Source organism: Lithobates pipiens, unplaced genomic scaffold (assembly GCF_037356315.1).
Source record: "Lithobates pipiens isolate NorthernLeopardFrog02 unplaced genomic scaffold, aLitPip1_a1.2 Scaffold_16, whole genome shotgun sequence".
NCBI classification, from domain to species: domain Eukaryota; kingdom Metazoa; phylum Chordata; class Amphibia; order Anura; family Ranidae; genus Lithobates; species Lithobates pipiens.
Window position 1 is genome coordinate 320,408,114 of NW_027507748.1, and position 27,437 is coordinate 320,435,550.

At 44.1% G+C, this 27,437-nt stretch overlaps 1 protein-coding gene across 5 annotated transcripts in view; it reads right to left on the reverse strand.

Annotated features, from left to right (window-relative positions):
* The window catches only part of THRAP3 (thyroid hormone receptor associated protein 3), a 96,011-nt gene that overhangs the window by 43,517 nt on the left and 25,057 nt on the right, over positions 1-27,437 (reverse strand). For 4 of the 5 annotated variants that reach the window (XM_077481698.1, XM_077481694.1, XM_077481700.1 and 1 more), the window contains exon 3: positions 2,750-2,907. In XM_077481698.1, the coding sequence (XP_077337824.1) occupies positions 2,750-2,877 (128 nt within the window). In that variant the 5' untranslated portion in view covers positions 2,878-2,907. Of the gene's footprint in view, positions 1-2,749; positions 2,908-7,035; positions 7,114-27,437 lie in introns of those variants that run through there. The other variant, XM_077481695.1, reaches the window with a different exon arrangement.

Below are 27,437 nucleotides of genomic sequence, written 5' to 3' on the forward strand. Positions count from 1 at the left end.
CTTGGTGCTGAGACATTTGAGGAAACAGTCCCTAGGTTTTAAACGAAGGGACGCCTGGTCCTCTTCTTCACAGGAAGTAGAAAACGCTTCCCTCCGGAAAGCTTTTGGATATTTGTCCAAATGATCACCAAATAAACGTTCCCCATGAAAGGGAAAACCTGCCAATAACTTTTTACAAGGAAGATCGGCTGACTAGTTCTTAAGCCACAAAAGTCTGCGCATATGTACAAACAAGAGAGCCAGACGAGAAACCTGCTGTATTCAATCCTTTAAAGGCGTCAACAGCAAAACACAGCGCTTGAGGAATATCTGTCTTACTTTCAGGCAGATCATCCTCCACCTTGTTAGGCCCATCAGGCTGTTTGACCTGATCCTTTAAGGACTGGCAAATACCAATTGCTGCAACCGCTGGCTGAACAGCTGAACTGGCCAAAGAAAAAGGAAGCCTTTAATGACTCCAATTTCATGTCAACAGGGTCCTTCAAGCCCTGTGCGTTATCTACCGGACAAGTTAGGTTCTTGTTTAAGGAAGAGACCGATGTATCTACGGCTGGCATGCTCCATTTCTTAAACTTTTCATCCATGGAATATAAAAAGGGAAAACCTCTTTAGGAGGAACAAAAATCCTGTCAGGATGTTCCCAATCAGCATACACTGCCTGTTCCAACAGGGGGTGTAGGGGGAAAGCCTGTGCGGTCTGAAGAGGCCTCAGGGATCCCAAAGAGGACCGGGGGGCTCAGTCACCTCTGCAAGAGGATACTTAAAGGCAGAATAAACCATTTCTGTCAGAGTCAGGATCAAAAGCCTCTGCAACTGAGAGGCAGACATCTGGATATTTTCTTGTCCAGATTGCTTGGAAGCAGACTCATCTGCCTGGCCCTCCACAGAATCCTGAGCGTTTAGTTATTCCCCAACCCATTCCTGCTCCAGGCATGGAGGGAATCATGCCCGCAATCCTGTGCTCTAACCCAGCTAGGGCCGAGGACAGTTCATCCTTGGTGATAAAAGGGTGAAGCAGCAGCGTTGACTGTAGGCACATCACCAGATAGGTGCAGTGGCTCAGATTGCATGGACGACTCTGGTCTTTAAGGGGATACAAAACTAGGGATACAACTAGGTTCATCAGGAACTACTGATGATGTAGGTGTGCCCTTCCCTGTAGTGTTAATCCCGCTCCTCTTTTTTGAAGACATTTACTAGCCACAAAAAGAGTACTTAGGCGTAGTATTAAAACACCTCAGAAGGGAGACCCTATAATAGGACTGGCCAAGCCCCTTTGTAACAATCCTGCTAAGCACCTTTAGCCTGCCAAGCAACACTTGGTGACTCACATGACCCAAGTAAGGAGAAATGAACTGCTGCAAGGAGGGGGTTATATAGGGGATCGCTTCCTGACTAAAGGTCTATCAGTGTCCATTCACCTGGAGATAAAGTATAACCCAGCAGGTAAAGAATATTAGCTTGACCCTGTGTCCCACGATGTATGAAAAAGAAAGCTTGTCCTTTGCCAGCATGCTGTAGAAAATGACCTTTGCTCAGAGTGGAAGCAGTAGTCTCTCTGCAGACGTCTGATGATCCAACCAGAGGCTGGTGCCATACAGGTCTCCAGCAGATCTGTCAGTGTATCCGTACATCCCGTATGGGTAAGCAGATACAATGTGACAAAGATTTAACTGGCACTGTGCTCCACATATGGGGGGGGGGGGGGTATCTCCGCTAGCTATCAGGTCGAGGAGATGCAGGGTCTGGTTCGCACATAACATGTTACACCCTGAATATGGGTGTAACACGTAATGAAAGGTGAACTGTGGTTCTATATTGGAGGGCGATCGTGCCAGTTATTTCTGGTTGTACAATGGCTTGTATGTTAAACCTCCTCTAAGATGGTAGGGCTGTGACTTATTGGCAAAATACTCTGAAAAAAATAAACCATGTGTACTGCATATAATGCCCATAGTGCAAGCTAATTATGTGGATCTAGGTTAACGTTAAAGCGATTGTAAAGTTGTTTTTTTCTTTTTTTGCTCTTCGCTGCTCCTGGCCCCTCCATCCTGTTGTGTCCCCAAAACAAGCAGCTTTCTATGGGGGCATCGAGCCGAGCTGCAGCTCCATGTATCCATTCAGACACGGAGCTTCTGTTCGGGCCCGCCCCCTTTCTCCTGATTGGATAACTGACAGCAGCGGGAGCCAATGGCAACACTGCTGTTAAGCCAATCAGAAGTGAGAGCTGCACACAGAAGGCTTATCTTAATGCATTAAGATAAAAAAAGCTTCTGCCTTTACAATTCCTTTAACTTCTCAAAACGGTAAGCAATCATGCATAGTAGGGGGTCTGTATTTTTTGGATTGCATGGTCAGATGCCTCATAGAGCTCACAGAACCCAATATGCAAACAGTTGCGTCAGTTGCTAAAGCAGAGGAATGAGGCAGAAATTAAACTCAGTGCTCTGGATTGAGACAAGTAATCACAATAGAAAGATGTGCTTTGTTCAAGATTTGCATCAGATATTTACAAACACTTTAGCATTTACTATTGGCTCATACCTATGCTGTGTCGCTGAACAATACTGAGGCTTGAAAGATGGAAGGGAATAAAGCCACTTCAAGGCTCCCAAGGAGCTCTCTACAATATCAGATAATGCCTTGCTACAAATGTCTGAGTGAAAGTGCACACAGATTCACTTTAAGGAATTCCCTCTAGATGAGCAAATTATAAATATTGTACTGCATGTAAGCACAGAATTCTTACCTGTGCCTGCGTTTTCTTGAGTGTGAAGCAGACCTTGAACGTGATCGTGATTTAGAGAATGAACGGGACCTTGAGCGAGATACAGAGCGGGATGACCCCGACCTTGATTTGGACTTATTTTTGGACATTTTTCAAACACACAGCCAGCCCTTTGCAATCTAAAAAAAAATAAAATAAAGATGTATAAAAAGAACTGCATTATATCACTAATCAACTAAAACAAAACAAGTCTGATCAACGTACAAAGGCTGACAGATCCACTTACAAATGAAACTAGCAAAAGGCAAACTCATTTTTGATTCCCACGTACGAGAAACTAAAAAAATAAAGTTCCCACATTCTAAATATTGACAAATGTCCTTGTTCCTGAAAAATAAGCCACACACATCCTTTATTGATCTTGTAACATTTATCAAAGTTTTTTTGCCTCTTTGTAACATCCTATGTGAGCTCCTAAAACTCTACCAGAGTTTATGATCATTTAGACCCGACACTGGGCTGTTTTGCAGGCACTAAAGCGCTAAAAATTGCGCCTGCAAACCGACCTGACACAGTCGTTGCTGTGTCTCCAATATGAAAGCTTTCACACTGGTGCGGAGCGCTGGGATGGTTAAAAAAAAAAAAGAAAAAAAAAAAAAAGGGGGAGGGGGGTCCTGCTAGCAGCATCTTTGGAGTGGTAAAGGAGCAGTGTATACAACGCTCCCGCCTGTTGAAATCAATGTGGCAACGCGGCTATACCGCCGGCAAAGCATCTCTGCAGGGGCCCTTTGCGTTTGTTTTTAACTCTCTCGGGCGCGTTTGTGTGGTGTAAATCAGCCGAATAGCAGCGCAAATCCGATGGTAACGCACTGCTAAAAATAGTGGTGCTTTACTGCCGACGCACCTCCCAACCCAGTGTGAAAGGGGCCTTCAGGAATAGAAACAGGCAATATTTGACTGGTTACTATGGATCATTTTTAGAATATACTTTAACACTAAAAGAAAAGTAACAACGCTGAGGCCGTTTGTATATTTAAGCTGTTAATCTTAAAAGTTACATGGTCATTACTTCTGCAGTTACTTCAGGATTATGTTACCAAACAATTACCAACAGAATCTAGATTACACTTAGACTTTAGTACAAGTGTTTGTCACCTGTTTAGGAAGCAAGCTATTCAGTGTTAATGACCATGAGCAGGCAGAGGTTTTTAACCGGGCAAGGAATAAAACAGTTTGTGTATTTTTTTCAAAAAAGCTTTTTCTGGATGCCAGATAGCGCTGGTTGAAAAACCTGCTTTTGGCGGTGAAAAAACGGCACTTTGAACGCAAATTCCTGGCGTTCAGAAAAAAGCCCATAAACTCCACTGCTCATTAAAGCTAAAAAACGTACATGTGTGCATGGACACATAGGCTAACAGAGTGGAGTTTATGGGCTTTTAAAAAAAAAAAAAAAAAAAAAAAAACGCCCAAACTCCAATAAACTGCAGTTTATGAGCTCCAGTGTCCCTGGAGCCTAAAATGCAAGATAGCAGCGGAAGCTCCAAAAGTTCTATCATCACTAGTTTCTTCCATTTGCAATTTCCTGGACTGTACCCTTCAGTATTTAACAAGTCAGTTGCCTTCAATATATTGACTGCAAAATATAAAGTCGTTTACAGCGGTTGATCAATACTACCTGCCAATTGTTAGAGGTTTGATGAAGGCATTGAAAACTTAAGGCTCCTTCACATGGGCAGACAGGCTCATCGTATGAGTAGCAATCCGCAGTGGATCACTTTTTCTGAGGTGGTTAAGTGTTGGTTTACAGACATTCAGGAAGCGATACTGCCGTCTGCAGAATGCCTTTTTTTTTCCTAATGTCAAGGGATTTAAAGCGGGAGTCCACCAGGACTCCGCTTTTTTTTTTTTTTAAAGCCAGCAGCTACAAATACTGCAGCTGCTGACTTTTAAATAGTGACACTTACCTGTCCAGCGCGCCCGCGATGTCGGCACCCGAAGCCGATCGCTCGCTCGTCTGTCAGGTCCTGCCGCCGCCATCTTGGGTATGGGAATCCGGAAATGGAGCCTTTCGGCTTCATTTCCCGGTTCCCTACTGCGCATGCGCGAGCCGCGCGGCGCAATCCGGACGGTCCCCGCTGCCTCTGGGAGCTGTGTGTTTCCCAGCAGGCAGCGGGGCACTTGCTGAAGGGGGCGGGCGCTTGCGGAAAGGGGCGTAACGTACGCCCCTTTCCGCAGAGAGCTAGCCCGGAAGTGGGTGCAGTTACCTGGATTATCCAGGTAACTACACCCCCCTCCCCCCTGAAAGGTGCCGATTGTGGCGCCGGGGGGGGGGGGGGGGGGGGGGATTCCGATGAGCGGAGGTCCATTTTAGGGTGGACCTCCGCTTTAACATTTAAAAGGCAGCACTGCAAATGCACAGCAAACCTTTAGCATGTGGTTGCAGCATTGACCGTTCGACCAGTTTGGCAAGTGCCAGCACTTGCCAAACTCGATAAGCTTAGAGTTGTCCCATCACAAAATAAAGCATTGCAACAGCAGCATATGTAAACAGACCCAAGTAGCTACAAGGTGTGTGGTCAAAACATGGATTAACCTAGTTTTAACAGCCCCCACCTTTCTAGCACACCGTGTGAAAAATCAGATTCAATGAGGTCAGTCTTTGCTTCAAAATGTCAATTTTTTTTTTTCCAGTGAAAGATGGTATTAAATGATCAAATAACTGACCGCTGGAGCATTACATGTATGGCCAGCATAACAGGTGGTTGTGAGATTACATACAAATTAAATATACACACAATGCAGGTCAATACTTTTTGACTTTCTATTCATACCCATTTATAAAATGATTAAAATACAGGGCTGCTGCTTATACAAAGAAAATATAAAAATTAAGCCTAATGAAACCTTAGACACACAACTGTATGCCAAATCTGAATTTATAATTAAAATGAAGCTTCAATTCAAAGCATAAGACTCAAGACTATATGTAGGGTCTATTAATAAAACCAAACTATAGTGACCAGATTACATTTTACATTTCCATAAATTAAAAATTTTTGTCTGGTAATTGCAACCATCAGCAGCAGTTTTTTTTCTCTCCAATTTCCTTATACTTTCCATAAGTTAACCAAACAGCACGTCTTTCTTTGTGCTCCAGGGGCCACATCAACACAACCATATTTTACGTGTTTTTTAAGTACCGCTTATGTTCTTTTCCACCTTAAAATGTTTTACTGAATCCAAGTTTAAGAGCCCATTTAAATCTGTATGATACATGACACAAGTCAGCATTTTTAGTGCAGTACTGTGGCATTCATAATAAGTGGCAATGCAGTGAATTAACATACATAATGTGCGTTGCCTGGGCTTCACTGCGATACAACAGTGCGAAATTTGCTGTTTCATGGTTAGCAGGCAATTTTTTTTCAGTTTTGATTTTTTTTTAACCTTTGATCTTTTCCCCAGAGATATGGCAATGAAAAAAAGCAGCAGGTGAGAGATTCAAAACTGTTTACTACTTCCATACTCAGGAGATACTGGCACACACCTGAGGACAGGGTGGAACAAATATCTTCAGGGGTCAGATGATCCACGGTTCATATCCATAAACAGTGACAAACTAAAAGTATCATTCCTATCAGAGGCTACTACTAAAAGCAAAGGACAAATTCTGCTCTATAAAAAAAAAAAAAAAAAAAAAAAAAAAAAAAAAGGAAACCACAACGCCAATTTGTTTATCAAATAAGATGCAGTAAAAATGTACTTACAATCTTTATACTGTAGTATGAATATAAAAAAAGTGTGATCTTGTGTATATACTTCATACAAGCAGCTTTAAATCTCATACTTGACAGTTATTTGCATGATTAAAAAATTATAAAATCACTAAATATGTACATTCTAATGAATTATATTAAAAAGAAAAAAATACAGAATTTAATCAGATATAGAATACATTGAGCATCTGTTTACTAGAAATGCAAAATCATTAAATTCTGTTACATTGAGGAAAAAAAAAAAAGGGATGTAAAAACCATGCTCCTGCTTTCGGAAAAATATAAATGAGAAGGGATACAATTTCTTCTATAGAAGAAAACTATAGAAAAACTGCTGATTATTTTAAAACATGGTGGGGAGGGGCTGTGAACTTTGAAACAACACGACAACTGGACCAGAGGAAGAAAAATAAAATAAAAAATAAGGTTCACGAATGCAGAAATTAGCTTCGTTTGTACATTAAACATCTTTCCACAAATAAAAAAAAAAAAATAGTAAGAGGAGTTTGCAAATAAAACATGAGAACTTACAGTGGACAGACAAGTGGGAGAGAAGCGAGATCCACACTAGCAGCACAAGAAAGGTCGCATTTCCTTCCTGGTTTCAACTATAAAACAGTTTTGTAAAACTTCAATGCTTTAACTCCACCCAACAATCTCTTAAAGGGGCCATAGCTTGTTTTTGTTTTTTTAAAAAAAGGTAAAGCACTACGGTTTGCTGCAGGTATTGTACAACTAGGCAAGTTAGACTCAGACAATAGAATATTATTTTGTTTTAGAAATTAAGTTCTTGCTTAAAAGAAAAACAAATGCTTTAAAGTGATTGTAAACCCTTACAAACCACTTTGACCCACAGGTAAGCCTAGATTAAGGCTTACCTGTAGGTCCAAGCAATATCTCCTAAACCTATATGGTTTAGGAGATATTTTCCCGAAAACAGGCACTGCTGTCTACGGCGCAGCAGCGTGCAGGCGCACTGAGCGCGGCATTCTCAATGACAGAGCTGCCGCACGTGTCGGCTCCCGTGCGCATGCGCGGGAGTGACGGCTTCGCCGAATGACAGCGGCGGAGCTGCGAGACCCCACCAAGAAGATTGATGCGGCGGACTACAGGGGACAGCGGTGACTTCGCTGGCTCCTGTGTCAGGTAAGTGACACATAATGGACTACTAAGCGATGCATAGTAGTCCATTATGCTTTGCCTTTGCAGGGAATGAAAGAGGAAGTAAACCCATCAGGGTTTACTTCCTCTTTAAAAAGTATTTCCACCGGTTTTTTAGCCATACTTTCTTGTGGGTCACAGAAGTGAACCTATTTTTGCTCTCCTGTGGCCCAGATTAAGCAGACAGTTGGGTATAGCCCACTGTTAGCGACGTCCCAAGCTCTGCAAGGATCCCAACAATGTCAGCCAAGTCATAAATGCATGGAAGCAACATCCAAATCTGTTTTAGATAGTGGGAGGGGAAAAAAAAAAAAAAAGTAATATAAATTATAAAATGTATATATATATATATATATATATATATATATATATATATATATATATATATATATATATATATATATATATATATATATATATATATATATATATTATATATACACACACACACACCACTTTTTTTACTACTGCAGTTTCAATCATTTTTCTCATTAAATTTACATTCAGTAACCCATAAATGACAAAGTGAAAACAGAATTTTAGGACACTTTTACACTGAAGCGCTTTACAGGAGCCTGAGGGCTTTCACACGAACGGTGCACTTGTGGGATGTTAAAAAAAAAAAAAAAAAAAAAAAAAAAAAATCCTGCAAGCAGCATCTTTGCTGCACCTTAGGAGTGGCAAAAAAAGTGCCCCTGCCCATTGAAATCAATGGGCACCACCGCCAAGGTGCCTGCAAAGCATCGTCGTTGACACCCCCCAGTGTGAACGTGCCCTTAGAAATGTCAGAAATTTATATATATATATATATATATATATATATATATATATATATATATATATATAAAAAAACAAAAAAAAAACAAACACACACACACTGGGGTGCCCTTTGTCGCCTCTGCTTTTTGCCCTGGCCAAAGAACCATTAGCCATATCCATTAAGTCAACAAGAGAAATAAAGGGCTTTAGTAGAGAAGTAGATACAGAATAAATCTTGCTCTATGCAGATGATATCCCTTTGTTTCTAGGAGACAAACTATCATTGACCACAGTAATGGATATTAAGAAATTTGGCTTGCTCTCTGTTATTTATTAACTAGGAAAAGTCAACCCTACTGCCGATGGAACCATTGGAAGGGGAGAACCTGAGAGCACTGCACCAGGCACTTACAGGTGGTGAAGAACGTAATATATCTGGGTCTAAACATAATTGTAAATCCCAAAATTATGAGTCGAGAAAAATTTGGTCCCCTTATTGGAGAGAGTTTAAAAAGAAAAGCGCAAGGCATGGTCCCACCGCTTGCTGTCGGTGGTGGGGTGCTGCAGTCTTAAGATGGTGTGGATGCCTCAAAAAAATAAATAAATAAAATTATATATATATCAGTACTCCCTGTTTTGGATTAATGGAAGTTGGTTCAGGAGGATACTTTATTTAGGGAACTGGTATGGAGAAGGAAACATGCAAAGATAAGTCTGTGTACTGCAGCTGTCAAAAGACGGGAGGTTTGGCAGTGCCACATTACTTCAGGGCGGTCCAATTACAACAGCTGTGGGGGTGCGCGCCGGAAAGGGGTACTGTATGTCACCATGTATGGGAACTATTACCCTGTACTCCACATTGAGGCATTAGAAGCAAGGTCATTAAGAATATAGACTTCCCTACAGTACACTTATTAGAAAAAAGTATGGGAGATGGTATACTCCAGTACATGCAGTTTACAGAGTTCTCACCGATACTGGAGAATAAAAATCTCCCAGAGCTGGAGAGATTAGAAAACCTCAACAACTGGAAACAAATGGGAGTGGTAAGGTTGCCAAAACTATATAGTGCTAGAACAATGAAAACCTTCCAGGAGTTGAGAGGAATTCGGGTTCTCAAATAAATGCTTCTACCACCATTTGCAGATAAACTATACTGACAACACGTGCCTTAAGACAAAGTTAGAATGGAGTAAGGCCCCTCAAATTGTGGTGAATGCTACCTCAAATGCTTAATATCAAATTAGAAAAAAAGATCTGGACCTTCCTTGGCGGGCAAAATGGGAAAACGACATGGGAGAATTGACGTATGGCTCAGTGGGATGGCGTTTTAAATCAGTGGAGCCAAATTTCCTTGGACTCTGCACAAAGACTGTCGCAGATCTTTATAATACATAGCCTATACACCAAGGAAGCTATTTTTGTTTTGGAGACTGACAGAGCCATCGTGCCCCAGGTGTGGAGACTCAGATGGGAAACACTGCACTCTACCAGGAAATTTTAGAGCACTTCATGCTCCCCTCTGCGGACCCAGCTTAAGGAGATTCTGATTTCATTTTCCAGAAGGACTTGGCACCTGCCCACACTTGCAAAAGTACCAATACCTTATTTAAAGGCTCACGGTATCGCTGTGCTCGTCTGGCCAGTAAACTTGCCGGACCTAAACCCCATAGAGATCTGGGGGGTATTGCCAAGAGGAAGAGGAGACATCAGAAGCAACAATGCAAATGAATTGAAAGCCACTATCAAAGAAACCTGGGCTTCCATACCACCTCAGCAGTGCCACAGGCCGAATGCCTCCATGTCATGCTGTGCAGTGAAAGAGATAGATATATACACATACATACACACATCAAGAAGTAGGCTATATGGACATTTTTAACTAGGATTCAGACATGAATCAATATGAAGGGTGAAAGGGAGATATAAATCTTTTATAATAAAGTAGTACAAAAAGCTAAGACTTTTTTCATGGATATGATCACTTTAAATATAATGCACAATACTGGTAAAAGTTCCCTTAAATGTAAATTGTAATGTCTTCTATTACCTCCAGTCTATCAGCCTCCACCTTCTCTGGGTTCAGATGCTGATCTTCCCTGCAGTCTTTAAAGTGATTTTTTTTATTTATTTTTTTAACCACTTACAGACCGGACCATTTTGCTGGTCAAAGACCAGACCACTTTTTGCGAATCTGCACTGCGTCGCTTTAACTGACAATTGTGCGGTCGTGCGACGTGGCTCCCAAACAAAATGACGTCCTTTTTTTTCCCCACAAATAGAGCTTTCTTTTGGTGGTATTTGATCACCCCTGCGGTTTTTATTTTTTGCACTATAAACAAAAATAGAGCGACAATTTTGAAAAAAAGAAAACGCATTTTTTTACTTTTTGTTATAATAAATATCCCCCAAAAATATATAAAAAATTTTTTTCCCTCAGTTTAGACAGAAAAACGTATTCTTCTACATATTTTTGGTAAATAATAAAAAAAAAAAAAAAAAAAAAAAAATCGCAATAATCGATTGATTTGTTTGCGCAAAAGTTATAGCGTTTACAAAATAGGGATAGTTTTATAGCATTTTTATTAATTTTTTATTATTTTATTTTTTACTAGTAATGGCGACGATCAGCGATTTTTATTGTGACTGCGACATTGTGGGGGACACATCGGACATTTTTGGGACCATTGTCATTTATACAGTAATCACTGCTATATAAATGCAGTGATTCCTGTGTAAATGACACTGGCAGTGAAGGGGTAACCAGTGGGTGGCAGTGTAGGGGTTAAGTGTTCCTAGGCGTGTGTTACTAACTGTGGGGGGGTTGGGCTTTCATTTAGTGAACACTGATCTCTGCTCCAATCACATGGAGCAGAGATCCGCGTCACTAGTTGCTAGGCAGAATGGAGAAATGCTGCTTACACGGCATTTCCTCCATTCAGCCGCCCCGTGAGACGATCGCGGGGATGCCAGCGGCGATCGAGTCCGCGGGTCCCGCAACCAGACTTACGGGGGTCCCGACCAGCGCGGGAGCGCGCCACCGGCGGCGTGCTCCTGATGGCAGGGCGGCATTGAATATTGGACGTACCTGTACGCCAATATGCCTGCCTGTGCCATTCTGTCGACGTACATCATCGTGCGCTGGTCGAGAACCGGTTAAACAGACATGGTTATACTTACCTGCTCTGTGTAATTGTTTTGCACAGAACAGCCTTCATTCTCCTCTTCTGGCTCCTCCTTCCTTCAACGTGCCCCAATAGCAAGCTGCAAAGTATAGTATAGAGGCCCCTATAGCAAGATAAGAAAAACTTCTGCCTTTAGACCCCTTTCACACTGGGGCGTTTTTCAGGCGCTTTAGCATTTAAAAAAAATAAAAATAAAAAAAATAAACACAGCACCTGTAAAGCGCTTGAAAGAAGCCTCATCTGCAATCCCAATGTGAAAGCCCAAGTGTTTTAAGAGCCCTTTCACAATGTCAGCGCCCGAAAAACGCTCGTAAAGCGCCGCTTAAACTAGCAGCACTTTACCAGCGTTTTTTAGGTTAATTTCGGCTTAGTGTGGCAGCTCACAAGGTTTTTACCCTTTGGTAGAACTGACATTATTTGCATTAGTTCAATAGTGGACGTTAAACAAGTAACAAAAGGCCAGGGTCCTTTTCGAACGCTATTGGGGCGCTTTTAAACTCCTGCTAGTGGCCAAATAAAGGGTTAAAAGCGCCCACAAAGTGCTGCTGCCAAAAGCGCTTTTCAGGCGGTTTGCAGACGCTACCCACTGATTTCAATGGGAAGGGGCGTGAAGGGGTTAACCAGTGGGGGACAATGTAGGGGTTAAGTGTCCCAACCGCCCTGTGAGACGATCGCGGGACCCGCAACGGGACTCACGGGGGTCCCGACCGGCATGTAAGCGTGCCGCCAGCGCCGCGCTCGCGATGGCAGGGCGGCATTGAAGATTGGACGTACCTGTACGCCAATATACCTGCCTGTGCCATTCTGCCGACGTACATCGGTGTGCGCCGGTCGGGAACTGGTTAAAGCGGTGTTTCAGACCTAAAAAAAAATTTAAAAAAAGTCAGCAGCTGAAACAAAAGTAGCTGCGGACTTTTAATAAGGAAACTTACCTTTCCAGGGTGCCCGCGACGTTGACATGTCCCTCGGCTCTCGGGTCCCAGCGCTGCCATTCCAACTAAGGGAAACGGGCAGTAGAGCCTTGCGGCTTCACTGCCTGTTTCCAACTGCGCATGCACGAGTCGCGCGGTGCTTTGTGAATGGGACGCGCTGTGTTAGGGAACACAGTTCCCAGAACACAGCATGCCCCATTACCCAGAAGACAGCGCGGAGGAAGAGAAGACCGAAGATCACCGAGGAGCAGGAAGAAGGCAGATTAGGAAGACTGCCTAGCAACAGGGATTTCTGGACAGGTAAAAAATAAAACAAAATTTTCTTCAAATGTTTTTTTTATTATATTTTTTGAAGAATATTAATTTTTTTTTTTTTTTTTAGGGTGGCCCTCCACTTTAATACTCAAATTTTCAGAGTGAATTTTGGGTTTTCACTTGCTGCAAGTCAATCAAAATGAAAAGAAGGAAATGCTTGAAATCTCACTGTGTGTAGCATCTATATAAAATATACAAGTTTTACTTTTTGAATTGAATTACTGAAATAAAATTAACTTTTTGACAATGATATTATACACACACACACACACACACATATAAAATACACAAACAGAAGTGACCACACTCCTCACATTTTTGTCTATATTATACCTTTTCATGTGACACAGAGGCTATGTTCACATCTAGGCAATGCTATTTTACAGGTTTTTCCAGCGTTTTGAAGTGCAAAAGGTCAACAACGTAAAAATTAAAACATCTGTAATCTGCCAAAAAAGCAGCTCATGTACTTTGAGCGATGGGTGTTTTGCTTTAAGCGACATGTGAACAGGGGCCATTGAAATGAACGGGATGTGTCTTGTTGGGCATTTTTAGAGCTGAGGCTTAGAGCAGAAAAATGCCTAGATGTGAACAGAGCCTGAAGAAATGACACTTTGCTACAATGTAAAGTAGTGAGTGTACAGCTTGTGTAACAGTGTAAATTTGCTGTGCCCTCAAAATAACTCAACACAGCCATTAATGGTCTAACCCAGTGTCAATATTTTTTGTGGCCACCATTATTTTCCAGCACTGCCTTAACCCTCTTGGCTTTGGAGTTCACCAGAGCTTCACAGGTTGCCACTGAAGTACTTTTCCCCTCCATGATGACATCACTGAGCTGGTGGATGTTGGAGACCTTGGGCTCTTCCACTTTCCGTTTGAGGATGCCCCACAGATGCTCAATAGGGTTTAGGTCTGGAGACATCCTTGGCCAGTCCATCACCTTTACCCTTAGCAAAGCAGTGGTCGTCTTGGAGGTGTGTTTGGGGTTGAAAGGTTGGGGTTTGGAATAATGCCCTGCAGCCCAGTCTTTGAAGGGAGGGGAATCATGTTCTGCCACAGTATAGCATTCATGGTTCCCTCAATGAACTGTAGCTTCCCAGTGCCGGCAGCACTCATGCAGCCCAAAACCATGACACTCCCACCACCGTGCTTGACTGTAGGAAAGACACACTTGTCTCTGTACTCCTCACCTTGTTTTCAGCCACACACGCTTGACACCATCTGAACCAAATCATTTTATCTTGGGCTCCTCAGACCACAGGATCTAGTAAGTAATGTCCTTAGTCTGCTTGTCTTCAGCAAACTGTGGGCTTTCCTGTGCACATCTTTAGAAGAGGCTTCCTTCTAGAATGACAGCCATGCAGACCAATTTGATTCAGTGTGTGGCCTATGGTCTGAGCACTGACAAGCTGCCCCCCCCCCCCTGCAGCGATGCTGGCAGTACTCATACATCTATTTCCCAAAGATAACCTCTGGATAGGATGCTGAGCATGTGCACTCAACTTCTTTGGTTGACCACGGTGAGGCCTGTTCTGAGTGGAACCTGTCCTGTTAAATCGCTGTATGGTCTCCGCCACCGTGCTGCAGCTCAGTTTCAGAGTCTTGGCATTCTTATAGCCCAAGCCATCTTTATGTAGAGCAACAATTCTTTTTTCAGATCCTCAGGGAGTTCTTTTCCATGTGCCATGCTGAACTTCCAGTCACCAGAGAGAACCAAAATTTAACATACCTGCTCCCCATTCACACCTGAGACCTTGTAAACGCCAACGAGTCACATGACACTGAAGAGGGAAAATGGCTAATTTGGCCCAATTTGGACATTTTCACTTAGGGGTGTACTCACTTTTGATGCCAGTGGTTTCGAAATTAATGTCTATGCGTTGAATTATTTAGAGGGGGCAGCAAATTACACTGTTATACAAGCTGTACACTCACTACTTTACATTGTAGAAAAGTGTAATTTCTTCAGTGTTGTCACATAAAAAGATATGATAAAATATTCACAAAAATGTGAGGGGTGTACTGAGAAATTATACATTATACATAAAATTTTTAAAGAACTTTTAATACAAGATATGGCATATACTACACATTCTTTTAGGGGTTGAAGTAGATAAACTTGAAGATCAGCAATTTACGCTCAAGGCTAAAGGTTATATATGTACCAGGACAGAGGCTGGATGTCACGCACACACAATCTATGCAAATCAGCGGTGTGTACAAATGTAACTCATTTCTCTGGGCTTGGAAATCCCCACTATCTTTGACTGATAACATTTCAAATTAAAGATCGGCTATACACATTTACATTTTGAAAGTTCTATTATACATATTAGGGATGCACCAAAATTTCGGCCGCTGAAACATATCGGCCGAAAATGGCCCTTTCGCCAAAAAGCCGAAAGAGAATTTCCATGGATACTGGTGCCGAAAATGGGACGGGCCTGGCCCGGCCCATCACAGGGGCGCCATTCTGCCTTTACTCTCTCCTCCTCCCCTCCCTTCCTCCTCAACCATGCTGCAGGCGGCCCGTGGGGTCTCGCTGTAAAGTCCCCCTCTCCCCAGCGGTGGCTGCATATGGCTCCTCAGCCGATGTGTAAACCGGCTGTGCAGGAGCTCAGGTACGCCGTTTACTGTGAATGTGAAAGCAAAGGAGAGAAAAGTCTAGCAGTGTGTGCTGTGCTCTCTGCTTCCCCCTACAGTGCAGTACCCAGCATTGAGATTGAAGGTACAGAGCTGCAGCTGCCAATTTAAAAAAAGAAAAGATAGATATCTGTGTGTGCGTTATATATGCACGCGCTATATGTGTGCTTATGGAATGGTGAGGCACAGGCAGGCTACACGACAGGCACTGGTGAGGCTGCATTGATCTCCTGTAGCATGTCCCCAGTCTTTGGCCATGTCCTGTATAAAAATATAAAAAAAAAAAAAAACAGTCAATTTCGGTATCGGTGCTGTTTCGGTATCAGCTTTTGGGATCAAGGTTTATTTTCGGTATCGGGTTAGGCACCAAAAAACCCATTCGGTGCATCCCTAATACATATGAATATATCCACCAACTACTGGGTTTTACAAATGACCAAATCACATGTGATGGAGAGTTGAGAGACAAAAATAAACAAAAAATAATATTAAAAAACTAAAATAGGCTGCTAATGCTATCCAGCAACCACTGCAGCTGTGTTACAATCGGAAAATTCACTCAATTTACCTTAAAGACAATCTGAAACTTGAAATGTAGGTCCTCATTACTGACCTCAAACACCAATTCTCTGCAAACCCAATTGTATCATTACATTTTCAGTCACCGACACAAGCATGCAGATCAGTAGTATTTTCACTTTGCTGATCTGCACACTTCCTCTATGTCGGTCTCTTAAGAAGGGGTTGTAAACCCCCGTGTTTTTTCACTTTAATGCATCAAGTTGTAAAAACTCACTGGCCCCCCAGTTATACTCACCTGAGCCCACTTGTTTCCTTGGTGGAGATGCGATCTTCCTCTGCCCGTTGTCTCGGCTCTTGATTGGATAGATTGATAGCAGTGGGAGCCCATGGCTGTGCTGCTATCAAATCCAGTGATGTGGGGGCAGGGCCCTAAAAGGTGTACACCCTTGCAGGAGAGCCTTCTCCAACACTCGATGCGGGGAAGAGATACCAGCACTGCCGGGGGACCCCAGAAGTTGAGGATCGGGGCTAATTTATATATATATATACATACATACATACATACATATATATATATATATATACATACATACATACATACATACACACACACACACACATATATATACATACACACATTTTTTTTTTTAAACAGTGTTTCCAACCCCTTTAACCTCCCTGGCAGTACGATTATGTCAGATTTTTTTTCCATCTCAAAAGCAGTACATCGTTTTGCATAGAAATTTGGCGTTTTATATTGCAGGCCTGTAATTCTTAGGAATAACTCACTTAAATCTGTTTAAAACAAAAGACTCTAGTAGACATCTCTGGTGTGATAACATTTAAAACACAAAGTCATAAATAATATAACTATAAATTATTAAAAATAAAGTGTATTAAATAATGTAATCAAAAACACTGACATTTGCTCAGTTGCAGAAATGGCACTGTCAAATGTTAAGAAATTTTTGCATAAAAGCGAGTACTAACAAAATGCAACTGACAAAAGGCCATAAACACGGTGCATGCATATGCACAGAACACGGGGTACAGATAATGTGTTTCGGGGTGAACCCCCTTTCTCAGAGCTAGGCTAGTCTCGTACACCATTGGCAAGCACTTTTATAGGGAATGGTTGAATTGAAACGTGCACTCCCTCAAAGGGGCGGGAAAGAAAAACAGTTGGGGACACCACACTTAAAGCTACCCTTTTGGTCAAAAACTGCTCCAACATTGGTTGACCACAGTTTTGAGTTTTCTGACTCGGCTTGACGCAATATGTCCCCTTAAGTTCTTGTGTCTATGGAAAATTACATTCAGGCGTTCTGGAACATTGGTCACGCAAGGATCTCGTGCGGCCATGAGCCGCTTAACCACTTTCAGACCGGACCAATTTGCTGGTCAAAGACCAGACCACTTTTTGCGATTCGGCACTGCGTCGCTTTAACTGACAATTGCGCGGTCGTGCGACGTGGCTCCCAAACAAAATTCACGTCCTTTTTTTCCCACAAATAGAGCTTTCTTTTGGTGGTATTTGATCACCCCTGCGGTTTTTATTTTTTGCGCTATAAACAAAAATAGAGCGATAATTTTGAAAAAAACGCATTATTTTTTACTTTTTGTAATAAATATCCCCCAAAAATATATAAAAAAACATTTTTTTCCCTCAGTTTAGGCCGATACGTATTCTTCTACATATTTTTGGTAAAAAAAAAAAAAAAATCGCAATAAGCGATTATTGATTGGTTTGCGCAAAAGTTATAGCGTTTACAAAATAGGGATAGTTTTATAGCATTTTTATTAAACATTTTTTATTATTTATTTTTTTACTAGTAATGGCGGCGATCTGCGATTTTTATTGTGACTGCGACATTGTGGGGGACCCATCGGACATTTTTGACACATTTTTGGGACCATTGTCATTTATACAGTAATCACTGCTATATAAATGCAGTGATTCCTGTGTAAATGACACTGGCAGTGAAAGGGTTAACCAGTGGGTGGCAGTGTAGGGGTTAAGTGTTCCTAGGGGTGTGTTACTAACTGTGGGGGGGTTGGGCTTTCATTTAGTGTACACTGATCTCTGCTCCAATCACATGGAGCAGAGATCAGCGTCACTAGTTGCTAGGCAGAATGGAAAAATGTTGTTTACACAGCATTTCCTCCATTCGGCCGCTCCGTGAGACGATCGCGGGGATGCCCGCGGCGATCGAGTCCGCGGGTCCCGCGACCGGACTCACGGGGGTCTCGACCAGCGCGGGAGCGCGCCGCCGGCGGCGCGCTCCCGATGGCACGGCGGCATCGAATATTGGACGTACATGTACGCCAATATGCCTGCCCGTGCCATTCTGTCGACGTACATAGTCGTGCGCTGGTCGGGAAGTGGTTAATAAGGAAGGCCTTGTTTGAGTACCAATTGTTAAAAGTCACATCAGAATTGCTGCAAGTAACTATTTTACTTGACTGAGCCAATCCCATCATATTTGGTACACCCCACTTCATGCTGGGAATTCACCTTCCCAGCAAACTCAGGGTATTTTAGCCTATATTTGGTGTGTGCATCTTCAATGGTGGCCGGATCATAGCCCTTTTCCAAAAATCTTTTACTCGATACACTGCTCATCATAATCTTTTAGACAAGAGCAGGTTCTTTGGAGCCAGCAAAACTGACCAAGCGGTACATTTTTTGATCCATCGGGGGTGGTGATTGCTGCAGGCATGAATTACCTGCTGATGGTTTGAAAAAGGGTATGAGAAAAAGTACACAATTCATCATGGACCATCAGTTCAAGGTCAACTTCTGGCTATCCAGCACATGGGTGAATTCAATCCCAAAAGGGATTATTACGCTGACAATGGGCCAAAAATGCTTTCAACTGGCTATCGTCACAATCCCGGATGATCAGGATATCATCAATATAGCGAGCATAGAGCACCACGTTCGCCCAAAAGGGATTATTGGACCAGAGGCGAAACTGCGCCCAATACTCCATAAAGAGATTGGCATAACTTAGGGCGAACCTGGCCCCCAATGCTGTGCCCATGGTTTGTCTGTAATACACATCCTGAAACACAACGTAATTGTGTGTGAGGTTGTATTCGAGGGAACGCACGATTAAGGAAGCTTGCCTGTGATGTAAAGGATTTTCACAAGCCAAAAAATACTGTGCAGCCTGCAGTCCAAATTAGTGATGTATAGACGTGTACAAGGAGGTCACGTCCAATGACATCCAATGATAACCCGTTTGCCAAGGATAGTGGGTCAAAATATCCAACATATGTAAGCTGGACCAGGAAAACTTGGAGAACTTCCCCCATTCCTGCCAATTCTGAAGCTTCCGGTCACACACACACACGAGCTGCCACGACGTGTCGACGTGCATGAAAGACGTTGACGCGTCACACTCGTCTCATCTCGCAGGTAAATGGCGGCGGCTGCTGCTCCTCCTCCTGCGAATGGGGGGGGAAGTTCCGGTGCAGCACAAAAGGCCAGACCACAACTTTCAAAAAAGGTATGGGAATTCTTTAAACAGAGGCCAGATAAAATGGTCCTTTGTTCCCTCTGCAAAACCAAAATGGCGTACCACGGCAGCACTACTGCGATGCATGAGCACCTCAGAAGAAAACATCCTGTCGCTCTACGACCTCAAACAGACGAGCCATCTTTGCAAGTAGTATTTTTTTCATTTTGGGAGACAATGGGAGTAACAAATTGTGTTGTGGATGTGGTCAATTATTAGGGGTGCACCGAAAGGGGGTTTTTGGTGCCGAAACCGATACCGAAAAAATACACTAGGCCGAAACAGCCCAGATACCGAAACATACCCCATTTTTGGCTCCATTATCGGACGTTTTTCTCTTTGGGCAAATTGCCGAAAAGGGCATTTTCGGTTGACATGTTTTGGCGGCCGAAATTTCGGTGGACATCCCTAATATATGCCGCTACTAAATAATATAATTATGGATGATACATCATTATTAGTGCATGCTCAGGGGTATCCATATTTGTTGCTGTGTGCTTTGCTAATTGCTTTTTTTTGTAGTGGCCATCTCATGTTTTTTTAAAAAGGCACTTTTTTCACTGCAGCCATCAGTGTCCTGCTGATCTGGGGATCCCTCAGGGCATGGCAGGGGGGGGGGGGGGAGAGGTATTGGCCAGTGTTCTGTCCAAATGTGCATGAGTATCTCTCTGTGGGTCTTAGTGCTCACGGAGGGGTGATGGGCTGTCACCCGCCAGTCGCTCCTTTCCTCCCCGCAAACTAGCATCGCTGCAGCAGTGTCAGAGGATCTCAGTCCACCAGGTTGCTGCTTTTACTTATTTAATTTTCTTTGGTCAGTGTGTCCATCACAGCCAGCGCTCTGCCCAGGTTTTTCTGCGATAGCGGTCTTAGTGTTCTGCCAGCGTTTGTCATAGCATTCTGCCCCAGCATTTCTGTCATTGCGTGCTTTCCTGTCAGTGTTCTGCCCCAGCTATTTTCTGGCTCGGCGTTCAGTCTCCATAATTCTGGCTCGGAATGCAGTCTTAGCATTTCGGTCATAGCGTTTCTGCCCCATGATTTCTGTCTTTGCATTTCTGTCTCAACATTCAGTCTCAGCGTGTATTCGGTCATTGCATTTCTGGCCAGGATTCTGCTGTTGCTTCGCTGGCTCAGGTTTTTCTGTTATAGCGTTTCTGCCCCAGGATTTCTGGCGTTGCATTTATGCCTCAGCGTTTCAGTCTTGGTTTTGCTGTCATGGTGTTCTGCCCCTGGATTTCTGTCTCTACGTTTCTGCATCAGCATTAAGTTTCGTTGTCTCCGTGTTGCTGCCCAGCATGTCTGTCATAGTATTTCAGCCTTGATGGCATACTCTGGTAGTCATTTGTCGTCGTTTGTCATGTCCCATCGTGTCTGTGTCATGTTTGTACCTGGGTCAGGTAGCTAGGGCTCACACGTCAGGAGCCGTCATGTCTACGGATCCATACGGGCTGAGGTTTTCCTTTGTTAATTGAGTGTTGTCCACAATCTTCTCGCCCGTATGTCATATGATGCATGTTCATTCACCACATCCATACGACTACCCACCATGGCCCGTGGGTACACTAGCCAAGTTTTCAGTTAATTACCTGTCTCTGTGCTGCAGGTTACTCAGGCTCACTTACCACTCGCATGGGGGCGGGGGTGGGTTTCGTCATCAGGTTCATTCACGCGCAGTGGTATGGGCATTTCTGCTCATGTTTCATTCTTAGGTAGGCTGGGGGGGGGGGCGCATTGTTGTTCTCCTGCCTGGTTGTCCGTCATTTCTCTAGTTGGTGTTTCAAGTTGGGCCGTCTTGGCATCCATACCGATATCAACCATGCTTGCACTCACTTCCATCAGCCCGGCCATTGTTGGGGGCTAGTTGATTGGTGCTGATGTCATTTCGCCACTGGGCTCACCCTTGGGTCAGAAGCAGTCGCTAATTTTTTCTTCAGTTGATGCCCTGTTGTGTTGAGGTCCTGGTTACCACCCAGGGATGTATGGTCTCTCTCAGGGTGTGTGCTAAGCCACGTCGGTCCTTGGTGGTTGGGCAGACGTCATAATGATTCTGGATTCCACGCTTGGCTCTGATCTTGCCTAACATATTGCCTGGAGTTCTACTTAGGGACGTCAGTCCAGTCTTTTCCGATCCCCAGCCTGTTCCAAGTAGGGGCACCTTGGGTATGACTGTATCATGCCATGGGACTATTTCCCCGGGAGGGAGTCTGGCCCTCCTTCCTCGGTTCAGGATTCTGACTCAGCTGTTAGGTCTCAGGCGGAAGCATGACCCGATCGTATCTGGTGGGACAAGGGTCCTGTGTCCGGCGTGGTTTCTCCATGTTTGACAATATTATTGCCATGGTGCATGGGCTTTATCCGGTTACTCCATCGCATCCATTAGGTATCCAGCTTTTCGCACTCCTGCTAGTGGTCTTTTTTGCCACTCGCCATCTCACCCTCTTGGGGGGGTATGTCTCTGAGCTATTTCACTGGTGTTCGTTGAGGTATTTCGCCATCTTTTGCAGGGGTTCCATGGGCCAGGCCTTGTTCCTTTCCCCCCCATGTATCCTCTCATTTCACAAGCAGTTCATTCTCGGGTCTGGGTGTCTCGGGCATCAGGCTCAATTCAATCTTTCAGGGGATGTTCAGTTGGATTCGGGGTAGTTTTCCAGGTTCTATAGGGGGTTCCTTCTCATCAGTCAGGAGTCGGTGTGTTCTTTTGTCACAGCAGATACTTTCCGGTTACTTACTGTTGCCGTCCGGGAGCACGCCATTATCCGTGATGGTTCATTACCTTCTCTTCTTCACCTAAATTTGTGTCTTTTTGTCCTCTTTTCAGGCATACTGACCAGCTAGGCCAAGGCACACCTCAAGCCTTGGTTCTTAGGAGTATCGCATTTCCCGCTTGAAGACTCGGACTACAAATCTAACTTGTTCAAAAAGAACAGTAGGGAAACCAATCTAATGTCAGAGTTTAACGTGCGATACAAACTGACAGATTCTATAATACCAGATAGCCAACAGCAGGAAGGCATTATACATACACTGAGACGTAAATTGTGTGTATAGAATTGCATTAATTGAATTAAAATTTTTTTTATATATATATACATATACATATACATATACATACACACACACACACACACATACACCATACATACACACATATACACACACACACACACACACACTTGGTCCAGAGGAGGGCCCTTTCCTCGCTACGCAACATATACTGCTAACATCCAGGATAAAAAGAAGCTGTTATTTAAATGCGTCTTATCCATGTTTGGAAACTCCCTTGACAAAACAATTCCCCCTTAACCACTTGCCGACCGCCGCACGACGATATACGTCGGCAGAATGGCACGGGCAGGCATATGGGCGTATATATAAGTCCCTGCCTGCCCGCGGGTGGGGGGCCCGATCGGGCCCCCCCCCGGTGCCTGCGGCGGTCGGCATTTCTTCGAGAGCGATCCGGGATGAGGGGGCGGCCATTCATTCATGGCCACCCCCTCGCGATCGCTCTCGACGAATGGAAATCCCCGGTGACATCACTTCCTCTCCTGTAATGTAAACACAGGAGAGGAAGTGATGTATTCTCTCCTCCGTGTCGGTATTTTCCGTTCCGACACGGAGGAGAGCGGATCGGTGAGTTGCACCAACACTCTACACACACAGTAGAACATGCCAGGCACACTCACACCCCCCCTTTACCCCCCGATCACCCCCCCAATTACCCCTGCCCCCCAGTCACAGTGACACCAATGTCATTTTTTTTTTTTTTTTTTTTGCATTGGTGTCATTTGTGACTGTAATAACTGTTAGGGCAGTTAGAGTTAGCCCCCTTTAGTTCTAATGTACCCCCCTAACCCCCCCAATAAAGGTTTAACCCCGTGATCACCCCCCGTCGCCAGTGTCACTAAGGCTGGGTTCACATTGCAGCGGTTTATGAGAACGAATGTGATTCGCACCGCACTGCGGTGCAAATCACATCCGATCTCTGTGCGATTCGAGTTCAGCCATTCGCCGCACCCGCCGCACCCGCCACACCCACCGCACCCGCCGCAAATTCGCACGGGACCCTTTTTTTGGCCCGCAGCAGAATCGGATCGCATGGGTGTTCACACCATGCGATCCGAGTTTGCAGATCGCACTGCGATATGCGAACTGATCTGGGGGTGTCAGTAACATTTCACTGACACTCCCAGCAGTTCGCATAGGGCAGTGTGAACTGCCGCCGGGAGGGTTCACACTGGAGCGATGCGGAAACGCCGCGAATCCGCGGCGGGTTCCCGCATCGCTCCAGTGTGAACCCAGCCTAATAAGCGATCATTTTTCTGATCGCCGTATTAGTGTCACAGGTGACGCTAGTTAGGCAGGTAGGTATTTAGGTTCGCCGCAGCTTTTTATAGCGCCAGGGACCCCCATATACTACCGCATAAAGCCCCCTGATTGCCCCCTAGTTAACCCTTTCACCAGTGATCACCATATAACTGTTACAGGTGACGCTGGTTGGTTAGTTATTTTTTTATAGTTTCAGGGCACCCGCCATTTATTACCTAATAAAGGTTTAACCCCCTGATCACCCGGCGGGTGTCATTTGTGACTAATAACTGTTAGGGCAGTTAGGGTTAGCCCCCTTTAGTTCTAAGGTACCCCCCTAACCCCCCCAATAAAGGTTTAACCACGTGATCACCCCCCGTCGCCAGTGTCACTAAGGCTGGGTTCAGATTGCAGCGGTTTGAGAACGGATGTGATTCGCACCGCACTGCAGTGCAAATCACATTCGATCTCTGTGCGATTCGAGTTCAGCCATTCGCCGCACCCGCCGCACCCGCCACACCCGCCGCAAATTCGCACGGGACCCTTTTTTTGGCCCGCAGCAGAATCGGATCGCATGGGTGTTCACACCATGCGATCCGAGTTTGCAGATCGCACTGCGATATGCGAACTGATCTGGGGGTGTCAGTAACATTTCACTGACACTCCCAGCAGTTCGCATAGGGCAGTGTGAACTGCCGCCGGGAGGCATGCGATGCGGGAACCCGCCGCGCATTTGTGGCGTTCCCGCATCGCTCCAGTGTGAACCCAGCCTAATAAGCGATCGTTTTTCTGATCGCTGTATTAGTGTCACAGGTGACGCTAGTTAGGCAGGTAGGTATTTAGGTTCGCCGCAGCTTTTTATAGCGCCAGGGACCCCCATATACTACCGCATAAAGCCCCCTGATTGCCCCCTAGTTAACCCTTTCACCAGTGATCACCATATAACTGTTACAGGTGACGCTGGTTGGTTAGTTATTTTTTTATAGTTTCAGGGCACCCGCCATTTATTACCTAGTCTCACTAGTGTACCCCTAAATTTAGGGGTGTCTACTTTCCAAAATGGGGTCATTTGGGGGGGGGTTTGTGCCATCTTGGCATTTTATGGCCTTCAAAACTGTAACGCCCTTAGAAAGCCTGAAGGCGGTGCTTGGTTTTCGGGGCCCCGTACGCGGCTAGGCTCCCAAAAAGTCCCACATATGTGGTATCCCCGTACTCAGGAGAAGCAGCAGAATTTATTTTGGGGTGTCATTTCACATATGCCCATGGCATGTGTGAGCAATATATCATTTAGTGACAACTTTGTGAAAAAAAAAAAAAAAAAAAAAAAAAGTTTGTAATTTTCCCGCAACTTGTGGCAAAATATAAAATATTCCATTAACTCAACATGCCTCTCAGCAAATAGCTTGGGGTGTCTACTTTCTAAAATGGGGTCATTTGTGGGGGTTTTGTGCCATCTTGGCATTTTATGGCCTTCAAAACTGTAATAGGTAGTGAGAAGTGAACTCAAAAATTTACGCCCTTAGAAAGCCTGAAGGCGGTGCTTGGTTTTCGGGGCCCCGTACGCGGCTAGGCTCCCAAAAAGTCCCACATATGTGGTATCCCCGTACTCAGGAGAAGCAGCAGAATTTATTTTGGGGTGTCATTTCACATACGCCCATAGCATGTGTGAGCAATATATCATTTAGTGACAACTTTGTGTAAAAAAAAAAAAATAAATTTTTTTTTGTCATTATTCAATCGCTTGAGGCAAAAAAATAAAATATTCAATGGGCTCAACATGCCTCTTATCAATTTCCTTAGGGGGTCTACTTTCCAAAATGGGGTCATTTGGGGGGGTTTTGTACTGCCCTGCCATTTTAGCACCTCAAGAAATGAGATAGGCAGTCATAAACTAAAAGCTGCGTAAATTCCAGAAAACGTACCTTAGTTTGTAGATGTGACAACTTTTGCGCAAACCAATAAATATACAATTATTGACTTTTTTTTTACCAAAGACATGTGGCTGAATACATTTTGGCCTAAATGTATGACTAAAATTGAGTTTATTGGATTTTTCTAATAACAAAAAGTAGAAAATATCATTTTTTTTCAAAATTTGCGGTCTTTTTACGTTTATATCGCAAAAAATAAAAATCGCAGAGGCAATCAAATACCATCAAAAGAAAGCTCTATTTGTGGGAAGAAAAGGACGCAAATTTTGTTTGGGTACAACATTGCATGACCGCGCAATTACCAGTTAAAGCAGCGCAGTGCCAAAGTGTAAAAAGACCTCTGGTCATTTACCAGCAAAATGGTCCGGTCTGAAAGTGGTTAAGAAAATCACTCTACAAACAGTTGACAAAATAGTTACTAATCCAGTGTCTAAAAAATGCTGTAGAAAGGTAAAAGCCAACAGCTGGTGTTGACATCAAAACACAATGTCAGGGATGTACAGTGATAATATAAACAAAAGTTTAATTAGGAAAATATGTCTATGTTGAGGCAGCATTGCATGGTGTTTAGCTACAAACACCTGTTTCTGTTAATATAGAGATAGAAGAGCAAAGGATAAACATGTCAAACTCAAGTAATGACAGAAGCAAACTTATGGTTCAATATAAGGCTTTGATGACAATTGAAGTAATAAAACACTTTTGGCTAAACCTGAAATGAGGACATCTAAAAAAAAAAAAAAAAAAAGGCCAGATAGTGGTGGTCTTACCCATTTATAGTTTGTCAACCATGGAAAAGTAAATGAAAGCATATCTAAACCCACAACAAGATTTCATATATTGTAGAGCTTACCAGTCCTTACTTAACCACTTGCCGACCGCCGCACGACGATATACGTCGACAGAATGGCATGGGCAGGCATATGGGCGTACCTGTACGTCCCTGCCTTCCCGCGGGTGGGGGGCCCGATCGGGCCCCCCCCCGGTGCCTTGCGGCGGTCGGTATTCGTTCGGGAGCGATCCGGGATGAGGGGGCGGCCATTCATTCATGGCCACCCCCTCGCGATTGCTCCCGACGAATGGAAATGCTCCGTGACATCACTTCCTCTCCTGCAATGTAAACACAGGCAGGGGAAGTGATGTAATCTCTCCTCCGTGTTGGTATTTTTCGTTCCAGCACCGAGGAGAGAGGATCGGTGAGTTGCACCAACACGACACTACACAGTAGAACATGCCAGGCACACTCACACCCCCCCTTCACCCCCCCAATTACCCCTGCCCCCCCAGTCACAGTGACACCAATTGCATTTTTTTTTTTTGCATTGGTGTCATTTGTGACTGTAATAACTGTTAGGGCAGTTAGGGTTAGCCCCCTTTAGTTCTAATGTACCCCCCTAACCCCCCAATAAAGGTTTAACCCCGTGATCACCCCCCCGTCGCCAGTGTCACTATGGCTGGGTTCACATTGCAGCGGTTTATGAGAACGGATGTGATTTGCGCCGCACTGCAGTGCAAATCACATCCGATCTCTGTGCGTTTCGAGTTCAGCCATACAGATAGTATGGCTGAATTCGCGCCGCACCCGCCGCAAATTCGCACGGGACCCTTTTTTTGGTCCGCAGCAGAATCGAATCGCATGGGTGTTCACACCATGCGATC